General features: G+C 33.8%; 1 protein-coding gene across 10 annotated transcripts in view; it reads left to right on the top strand.

Moving 5' to 3' along the window:
- Robo1 (roundabout guidance receptor 1) overlaps nt 1–11,022 on the top strand; it is a 744,872-nt gene that overhangs the window by 405,884 nt on the left and 327,966 nt on the right. For all 10 annotated transcript variants that reach the window (XM_033768167.1, XM_033768168.1, XM_033768171.1 and 7 more), the window contains one exon: nt 9,145–9,471. In XM_033768167.1, the coding sequence (XP_033624058.1) occupies nt 9,145–9,471 (327 nt within the window). The remainder of the gene's footprint in view (nt 1–9,144; nt 9,472–11,022) is intronic.

Below are 11,022 nucleotides of genomic sequence, written 5' to 3'. Positions count from 1 at the left end.
TGTTTTTTTTTTTTTTTTTTTTTTTTCTCAAAATGATAGTACTAATATTTTATTTATGGTTGATTTTCCCTATTAGACCCACTCTGGGTAACTTTTTCTTTGATATAATTAATGACATTCCCTTGTATTTCAAATGATTATATTCTTCCTCTAGTATCTTTTATTAGGCCACCTCATAGAATCTGTAAGAACAAAAACCAAGATATAATGAAAGAAAAATGGGGAAGAGAAAAAGGAGGGAAAGACTACAATTAGTCTGCTAATATGTAAAAGATTTGCATCAGAAATTCTTGTTCATGTCAAAAGTACTGCCTAAATTTTTAGTGAGTGAAGTTGACTGCATTCCTATAGGGATTTCTCAGTAATCCTTTAAAAGGTTATTTTAAGTGTTTTGTTTTCCAAAAGTGTAATTGTCTTCAGACAATTACATATTCTTGCTGTGCAGACATTAACAACTCTCCTTTAAAGAATCAAGGGTTCTTAAATATGACATGGTAAACTACTGGTTGCAGAAACAAAGTTAAAAGCTGTATTTTTAGTCTTGTAATTGACTTTAGGTTATTAACTTTTAGCAAATGATATCTATAATATACAAATTATATGAAACTATAATGTAACTCTTTAGTAAAAGAATAAAATATTGCTTTACATAATACATTTTGAAACCTTCCTATGGTTAAAGAATTATAATACCTTTGTACTTGTTTTTATAGACTTTAGTTTCATTACTTAAAAGCATGTTTTGAATACATTACATAATTCTTTTAGAAGTTAAAAGTGAGGATAGATAAAGTTATTTTATATACTTCTAATATTTTTGAGTTTCACTTTGATACGGAAATCTGCTCATGTTCTGGATATTCAGGTTATTTATAATCCTCTAGCATTTTTGTATTAATATAAAAATGAACTATAGATTCATAATGGTTGTAATAATGTGTAAATTGCCCTAATGTATAGAAAATACAAGATTATGGATAACTATATTTTCTTAGAAATAAAAAAAATCATAGATCTTGCCAGGGATTTTGCTCAGTGGCATTTGCTACAAGGTCCTGAGTTTGAACTTGGCACACACACAAAAAAAATCATAGAACTATGCCAATACTATTTGTTACAATTCCAAATATTGTCAAAATCTTTTGTCAGTGAAAATTTAAAATGTCTGGTTGAGTCTACCATTTCAAAAAAGGTTTTGGATTTTAGAATATAATAGATATTATATTGTCAGGCTTATATATTTTGGGGCCGATTGAAATAGGCAGTTGGGATACACTATTCCAAACTAACTTAATCTGTATTCTGGCTACTCATGGTAATTTTGTGCTTGTAATGAAAAGGAAATAAAAGATAATTATTCACTCCATAATATTTTAGTAGCATTACTTTGTCTATTAAATTTGAAAATATATATTTTAATAGACAGTGGATGTATTTGGAATATTTTTTGCAAGAAACAGACATATTTAACTTTAGTCAAAGTGTATAAGTTTCCAGTAAGATAGTAAGTTGGCTGTGTTAATAACTATTTTAAATCTATTTTATTTTATTATTTAATTTTTCTTCTCACCTTTTGAGAGACAATTTTCAGGAATTGGGCCAGAATATTCCAGGAATTGCATAAATCAAAAATAATTTTACATTGAATTCTTTAACAAAAACGAGGGACTGAACTTAGTTTGCAAATGAGAGGGGAAATGTCTCTATAAATTAATAATTCTAATGTAATTAAAGAAGATGATATGGAGAGGACGATCATCAAAGAAAATAATCATGCTTATGGTAACTTCCAAAGTTCTGTATTAATAATTCTAATGTATTGGTCAGTGTAATAATATTTTGTGCACCAGGAATTACGTTGACGTATAAAGGAAGTATCATTTTATCCTCTTTTTCATAGATGAAAAATCTAGCATTCAGAGAGATTTAAACATTTTACCAAAGTTCAAAAGCTAGTGAGTACTATACTTGAATCCAGACAAAATGAGTCCAGTCTCTAGTTTTAATTACTTTCCCCTAAGATACTAGAGTAGTTCGTATTGTTCCCTTTTTATCCTTCTTCTCATTCCAATGTTTCTCTACTGTGGTGTTCCTTTGAATGGGTCTCATTTTTAAATATCATACTTGTTAATATTTTTATCTCTCTTGGAAAACTTTGGACTGTTAAAATCAGCAACTGCGTTTCATATTTCTTTGCTTTCCAGTACTTAGCACAATTCATCATAGAGCATACATGCCTTAATGTAATATAAGAGCAGTATTCAAGTAGATTGATAGATTAGAGAGTGAAAAACATTGGACTTTACAATATGTGAAGACTTTGGTTTGGCATTTTACAGAAAGCAAAATCCTCTGATTTGCATGTTAACTGGGAAATTTACTAAAGGACAAATAGAAAGAATGAGCTCAGCTAGCAAACTACCACCTTCCACTTCATTTACAACTCAGGGGTGAAATCTTGCCTGACTGGACTCAGCTGAGGCAATTCCTGCAGCTAATGTCCTAGTAGTCTCTTTCATTCCTTGTTCATAGTATTAAAATGGGGGTAGGGACAAACAAAATTGTTTCTAAATTATAGATATGCTATCGTCATTTTTCTTATCTCTTAGGACACAGCTGTTAGGATAGTAGTTAATATAGAGATGTTATATAAACAAGAGTCATTCACTTTTGGAGTTTCATTTTGGGCTATTTTGGCAATCATTTTAAATGATAAGTTCTACCAGTGATGCTCAGTTAATTATTGGGATATTCTAAACTTGGTTAGAAAAGATTTCCATTTTTCTTCTAAATAGATTTCTTTAGGTAAAGATAATCAAGAGAAATGAGAATAAAACAAAATGAGGACAATGCCATTCACCATGTAGTTCTTCTTTCACACATTCTGCTTCCCTTGTATTCCTTTACTGTGCATAATTTCAGCTGAAAGTACTTTTTCTGCACAATATGAATGAGTTATACTCATTTTATCAGTAATAACTGTATTTGGGAAATGTGTATTCCTGCAGCGGCTACTGAAACCTACTCTCTACGGAGCAAGTAATTAATGGTGCTACTTTCTTATCGTTAGCAAATACCTCCTTGCTGGATGAAACTCTGACAGGAAAATTACAGGATTGGTGGCTATGCTAAGGTGTATGTTAATAATTGGTTGCCATTCTTCTCCTTGAAATGTAAGTGGAACTTGAGTAAAAATGTTATGAAGCAAGGCTTTTTTTAAAGCTTATTTATATTCTTTTACAAACATAGGTATGATATCAGGGTCATTATATACATCTGTACCCCCACCTTGAACAGATGTCACTAAATTGTCTATTACTATTCATTGTGTGTCTCTCAGCTACCATCAAATTTGTTCTTCTTGTGTGATCTTAGTAATTTTATAAAATTTTTTGTGATGATGCCATATTATGATATATGATGCAAATGGACATTTTAATGATTATCAGTTTTGTAGTTTTACCTAACTATAGGAAATATGGATCCAAACAAGACTTTCTTAATAAAATACTGGTTTTCTCCATTTACTGAGAAATAGATAAAAACATAAATAAACAGAACCCTAAGTCTAAGACAAAGATTAGTGTCATGTTAGAAAAAACAATATAACCAAATAGATGAAAAATATTTATTATTTGTAATATTATATTTATTATATGTAATATTTTATATATATAAGTATAGATCAAACTCAACAGAATATTAAGATCAGTTTCTTAAATGCTTATTTCTTGTGCTTCTGTTAGAAGTGATATCTCCAGGCAGCAAGCAGTTTACATCCAGCTAGGAGTTTGGTTTCCTCATCATAAATCTCATGTGACTTTGATTTATTTCCTTGAAATACTTAGCACTTACATGTATGTCTTTTTCCAGCTGTGGTTGTGTAAATATTTAAATATTTCAGTCGCTCTGTTTATATTTTATCTTCCAACTGAGCAGTTGTTGAAGGAATCCTGCCCTGCCTTTTTGTGGGATGCTGGTCTTGCCTGAAGTCCATGCAATTATGTTCCCAAGGTTCTGTCAGGATTCTTCTTGGGACAGTTGACACTATCATCTTAGATTCTGTTATCAACATATTTCATTGTCCCTCTTTCTTTTACTGTCTCTTCTTAACGTTTAAGTATATGAAGACTGTGGTTGAAACCTGGAGGTTGCTCTTGGAAATTATATATAAAATATATATCTTATGACATAAAACATTAATTAACATTGATGAGAATGGAGATTAGCAGGTGGCTTAAAGAAACTCACAATTAATAATTGGAGAGAGATTTTATACATAATTATTGATGATTATCATATACAGAGATGAAACTGTGACAGAGTAAAGGTGGACACCGTTTTTCAGGAGGAAAATTGAAAGCACTATTATGTGATACTTGTGGTCTCTTTTCTGCACTTCTGAGATTCACATATGTTCTTCCCTATTAGGTCTTAGTAGAACTGTCCCAAAGTCCTCCTTTAAGCATTGTAGGAACAGCTCAGTGATGGTGTGTGCCCTTTAACGTGCGATGGCACGAGGTCAGTCCCTGGCATAAAAAAAGTCTTTGAGAAAGCGAATCATAGTTATAAGTTGAGTAGATTTTCGCAAATTGCAAATAGAAATTGGGTGACTTCTCCTTCTAAAATGTTGGTAGAACAGAGTTTATAATCAATTATATTTAGTTTAAATTGTACAAATATTAAAAACTGACCATGTAAGATACATACTGAATATTGTTATCTCATATTTAGAGAAGATAACAGTGAAAGAAAAGCTTTATAGTCTTCCTTGTCATCATTTTTAATGACAAGTGAGTGTCAAACCATTTGGTTTATAGGTAGATATTCTGTAAAGAGGGAAAGAACAACAGATATGATCATGTTTGAGTGATTTTTCATGATTTTATCTCATGTATTTATGAATTAATTTTTTGTAGGTGAGGTTTGAGGCAGGGTCTTAGTGTGTAGTTCAGGATGGCCTTGAACTCACTGTATAGTCCTGGCTTGCCCAGATCTCATGACAATCCTCCAGCCTCAGCCTCCCAAGTGCTGGAATTGCAGGTGAGCACCGCCATGCCTGGTTCATCTATACTTAAAATAAGAACAACAAGAATGACTGCTTTGGTGTTGAAAGCAATACTGAAAATATTATGTTTATCTATGGATTTTAACCAGCTAATTCTAGCAGTATTGGTAGGATAGTTGGAAAGAGCAAGAGTTTGAATTTGTCTAGATTTGAATCTGAGAACTGTCATCTTTCAGCTGAATGACAGCTGAGATCTCAGTTCCCCATATGGACACCAGATACCATAACACCCACCTCATAAAGATGTTGTGAGAAAGGAGATGATGGATAATTACTAGTAGTTTTCTTTTCAGTCCCTTTCAATCCTGGTTATGGTTGATTACAGAGAATAATTTATTGTAGTTTTTATAAAGATGATGACTACCAGTTACAGTTTATATTACTGAGATTAACCAATCACTCATTGTAAATATGACTCAGATATTGGAAAGCCCCTTCTTTCCTGAAGGTTATACACTATGAGAAATGAGAGACTTCTATATTTTTATTATGCAGAAGGGAATTGGTTGTACTATGGTCAAATACCTTTTTCTGCTAACCTTATTTTCTTTCTTCAGATCATTATATGCTTAAGAAAAATATTTCATTTTCTCCTAAATATGTTTTTCAGAAGCAAAGTTTAGTGAAATATCCTGTAAAAAAAAAAGAATAAAAATAGTTCAATGGCCAGATATATTTAGAAAATACTGCATATTATATTCCTTTTCCTGCACATTATAATGTATATTAGCAGGACTAAAGACTCTGGGAACTAAACCTTTTTTTTAACAATACTATTAACAATCTGAAGAAAGAGTATCCCACAGAGCATTTTTGAAAATTGAGCCATTAATATTATGGAAAGCATTTTTATTGCTGAATCTTTTACTGAATGTTGCTGTATAAACATCATGGTGAAAGCTTGGGGCTGAGCTCTCCATTCCCAAAAGTCTTACTGGCCGCGCTCCAGCAGAGTGGAACTGCAGGTTAGAGTAGAGAGAGTCCTCGGCAACACTACACTTCAGTGCAGCCTGGGTGATCTCCAGGTTCTGTAATTGACTGTTACTTCCTCTACGCCCTTTCTCTGGACAGTTTTATTCTTTCCCATGGTTTTTGTCTCCAGCTCTATTCTAATACGCATCTCCAGCTGAGATTTCTTTTCTGAGGTCAAATTTGGATATACAGCTGTCAACTTGTCTAGCAGTAGCCTGAACTCCCAGTGTCTCATACTCAGTAAATATTGCCTCTGTCCTTCTTCCCCTCACCTAATCTCACTGTTACTCTTTACCTTCATCAAGACTGTTGTTCACACACTGGAGAGACCAGAAGTGTGAAATTGTACGCACTGTCTTTCCCATGCTGTGCATTTTTTTATTTCCATCATCCTCCATATTGCCAGAGAGTGTAGATTCTGTTGATTTTGAGACTAAATGTCTCTAGATTTTTCCTCCATTTTACTTTCTGTCTGAGGATGTCTGAATATAAGCTATCAGATTTATTGGCTGATGGGTACAAAAATATCCTATCTAATACCCTTCTGCTTAGCTTGCTGTGTCCAGTTTCATAGTACCAATAGTGAGCTCTTTAAAATCAGACTTGATCATACTGGTCCCTTCCACTGTTAAGTGGTTTCCTGTTTTCTTTTTTCTTTCTGCTAAGTTGCAGAACTCAGGCTTGATGTACAAAGCCCATACATATTTATTTTAGCTTTATCTTCAAGCTCGTGTTTCCCAATCTCTGACACGCTCTTTTGTGACAAAGGACACAAAAATGTACCTGCAGATCCTATAAGGGTACCATGAAGTCTTTTAGCCTCTGGGTGAAATAAGCTTCTTCCTTTTTCCCTTTCCTTCTTCAAGGCTCATTTTAAGTTCCACGACGACAGATGCCCTGCTCACTTCTCAGAATCTGAGGTGCCCTTTCTTTGTGTTCTCACAGGACCTCATGCACAGCTATTTGTGATCTCAAATGGACTTTCAGAATTTAAAATAAAATAAAATATGCTTTAATTAAGCATAGACAATCTCATTAGTTAATACTTATTAGCAGACATTGTTCATAATTACAGTCATGGTAAAGACCAATAACATAACAATGCTTTACTTTCTAAAATTTTGTAACACTGAATTATGAGCATTCTAAAAGTCAATCTAAGTTTCAGTTGACTTCAACATGGCCTTTGTGACAGACGCCATGTTTCAAATGATCCTCCCCTCTCCTGTGTTGCTGGTTTCTTCCCTGTTCTTGTATAATCTAGTTTTATTTAAAATATCTATGTATATCCGGCACTAAACTAATTTCTCTGTATTTCTGACTATTAAACTATTATTTGGTATTTTGGATTATAACTTTGTTTCATAGGAGTATAGACAAACAAGAAAACTTTGCTGTCATTATTCATTTATTCGTTTCACTAAGAAAAATATTATTTACACCAGTTATGACTTAGATACCAATATAAATAAGTCTCATGTTGAATTTATAGTTTATTCACATGGAATAGAATGCATATTGGCTGCAAGTTTAGATGACAAAATCTTTTAAAGTCTTTTCTAGATTGTACAGTTCTTATGCTTCAGTTCCTTCTCTTCATTTAAGTCTTTCTTGTTAGCACTTCATCCACTTTTTAATTTATTCAACACATATTTATGAGCACTTTATCAGATATAAGAGAAACAACTGTGAGCAAAATCTGACCCATACATTTCACAGAATACTGGGAAAGAGACAGTATTTAAAGCATTGGACACAAGATTTAAATTATAATTGTTATAACTCCTTCCAAAGATAGTTGTATAGTATTATTTAAGTGTACAAAAGTGGGACTTTGTGGGAGCAGTCAAGAGCAGAGATGTGGAAGAAGAGTATAACTAGGATAGGTCGTGGGTGGTGGGATAGGAAAATGCACAAGGTGTTTGTGAAACTAACATTAGGCTGGCAGAAGAGCATGGTCAGTAGAGGAACAAGCTGACTCTTGCGGGATTTATTAGGGATAAGAGCAATGACTTTAGTGAAAGGGCCTCTAAGTGGAGGAGGGCCCAAACTGTATTTGCTTTTCGAAGCCTTAATCAGTATTGGCATGAAACGTTTTGGAGACTTTCTTAAATCTTCATGGCAAGGAATAGCAGTTGAACCCTGCAAGTAGCCTGCTGTAGAGATGGGATAAAGAGACAGAACTGAGAAATTTGGGTTACCTGGAGGACAGAAAGGTGTAAGAAGACCGGTTTCATTGAGATTGGAACACTATGTGACAGCCAGGGTTTGGGCTCCAAGTAGCCCAGGCTATTGCATTTGAGAAATTTATACATTTACTTTGTGTAACGCAGAAGTAAGATAGGAATATTTGAAAATATGAAATGTGATCACTTTTAGATTATAATTTTATGTTTTATTAAGTAAAGTACAAAGAATACATAAAAATGACATTTTTATGTGACTATTTGGTGGCACATAAGGTTCAGAATGCAGCTCCTCATCCAGTTTCCTTTTCCAGTTAATATTATATCTAAAAATTAAAACTCAATTAACATTTCTTCTTTGAAGTGAGTGAAACCTGACATAAGAACAGTGAAATTAACTCATTAATTCAAACTCTGGGGAAAGTAGTTGGACAGATATGCTTTTATTATTTAGGAAGAGACAACAGTTTGGATAAGATGTTTCATTATATTTTAATATAAATATTCATTTTGTTAAAGCGTTAATTTTGTCAGTTAGGATAGAGGTTCCAGGAAGCTATGCCATTATTATTAATACTTGGGTAGCTAGTTAACAGTTCTGGAATTCCTCTGCAGATAGAGGCACCATGTGTGGTGTAAAAGGTTCTTCAAGGAATCGTAGAGGAAGAATTTGAACATCAGACAGGATTTGCACATGCACAGTTTAAGCAAGAGAATTTTCTAAGTGGAGGAGTCAAAAGGATTAAAGCACTGAAAGGTACAGTCGAGATGTACAGCAGCAGGAGTAGAGAGGAAATAGGGCAGGAAGAGGTAAGTCCTAGGCAATGTTCTCAATAGTATTGTTCCGGCGTTTGTTTTTGCTGGAGGGTTCAACTCTTTTCAAGGGCTATCTGAAGATGTTTTTGGTCCATTCTGCAGGCTCCCGTCTTCGTCAGGAAGATTTTCCACCGCGTATTGTTGAACACCCTTCAGACCTAATCGTCTCAAAAGGAGAACCCGCAACTTTGAACTGTAAAGCTGAGGGCCGCCCCACACCCACTATCGAGTGGTACAAAGGCGGGGAGAGAGTGGAGACAGACAAAGATGACCCTCGCTCCCACCGGATGTTGCTGCCAAGTGGATCTTTATTTTTCTTACGTATAGTACATGGACGAAAAAGCAGGCCTGATGAAGGGGTCTACGTCTGTGTAGCCAGGAATTACCTCGGAGAGGCGGTGAGCCACAACGCATCGCTGGAAGTAGCCAGTAAGTAACAGGCGCTTTCTGTGTTTGGTAGGGGCACAGTAGAAAATGTCCATAAAAAGGTGAAGATGTATCAAAGTACTCACCTAAAAACGGTCAGCAGTGTTTTATATGGCTACTAGTATTTGAGTTTTCTTCATTTCTCAGCTAGTTATTCAAGCTAAATTGAGATTTATACATAATTGTTGAACTATGTCTTTTGATGGGAAAGTCATTTTCTGTTGAATGTTTTCATATTGTTTTATTCCCCTCCTTTTTTTTTTTTTGCTTTAAATATTTTGAATGCAAGAATTTTTCTGTAAGTAAATAGAATGGTGTAGGACATTCTTAATTTGTCTTTATTAAGAGAAATACTTTTAAAATGCGTAAGACATGGTTTTAAACTGTTTCTAACGCTTAGAAATACATTAAACTTCTGCTGAAGTTATGTCCAGAAGAGCACGTTTCTATGCTTCCTGCTTGGCTACCGCGGAGCAATCTGGGTTGAAAACAGTTGTGTGCAGTCTTCATGTGGTTGATGGTTCATTTTATTTACATAAACACAACACGTAGCTCATTTGAAATTATATCAATACAGATTTGTTGACTGATGATTCCATTGTTAGGCGCAGTCTAGATGTCTATCTTATTTGAATAAGAATTGGATTTCTCATTTTCTATCCCTATTGAGGAGGTACTGAAAACGTTTTGTTCCCTGAAGAGAATCCTACTCTGTGTATATGACAAAAATCAAGAAGGGATTGGGAAGACTAATTCAATTAGATTTGATTCATTTAGACTATGTACAATTCTGTATGCAATTATATTCATAGCTGTATTTATATATGATATTTCCACAAGATGTTTAATAGTTTGAAATGACTCATGTCCAGTATTTTAATTATGTAATTGGTTTTCATAGTGTCCAACATTTAACTAGAACTTGAATATATGGAAGCAGAAATAATTAGAAAATTATAGATATGGATAAAAATTCAGAGACAGATTATTCCAGCTCAATCATATCCTTAGGGTGGGATGAGCTCCAGAGAATTTCAATGAACTGATCACCCCCCAGAGCCACAAGGCGTGTGGTGTGGAGACAGAATGACAAAGGAATCCGATATGAGCATGAAATACAAATAAATAAAGTAAAACGTAACCTTTTAACTCTGTCAAGACTAGCCATTCAAGGTTTAAAATCATTGTCTTGAAACAGGAATTTTTATTTCCTAATTCACAAGTGATTCCTAATGAGTTGATGTTTTCTTATTGCCTGGATTCTCAGTGAAGGTCTCAGAACTAAATCAGCAAGGTATGGGAAAAGTATAATCACAGCAGGAGGCTAGTTTCCTTTTTTATTTTAAAGCCTAACTTAATATGTAGCCCAAGCAAAAGAGACTGTATTTATTTTGACAAAATTATCTTTCAAAATTAAGATTTGGAATCGTTGTAACTTTTGGCATATTTCTGTTTAAGCATAAATATTCTTTGTGGAGGTAAAATTAATGTAGCACACAATAAGAAGTCTTAGGTCAGCTGCAATTTTTTTGTGGGATTTTTTTTTTTTTTTTT

This window comes from Fukomys damarensis, unplaced genomic scaffold (assembly GCF_012274545.1).
Source record: "Fukomys damarensis isolate Sample0158 unplaced genomic scaffold, DMR_v1.0_HiC HiC_scaffold_24, whole genome shotgun sequence".
NCBI lineage: Eukaryota > Metazoa > Chordata > Mammalia > Rodentia > Bathyergidae > Fukomys > Fukomys damarensis.
The sequence above is the reverse complement of the archived record's forward strand: the minus strand, read 5'-3'. Positions and strand labels throughout refer to the sequence as shown.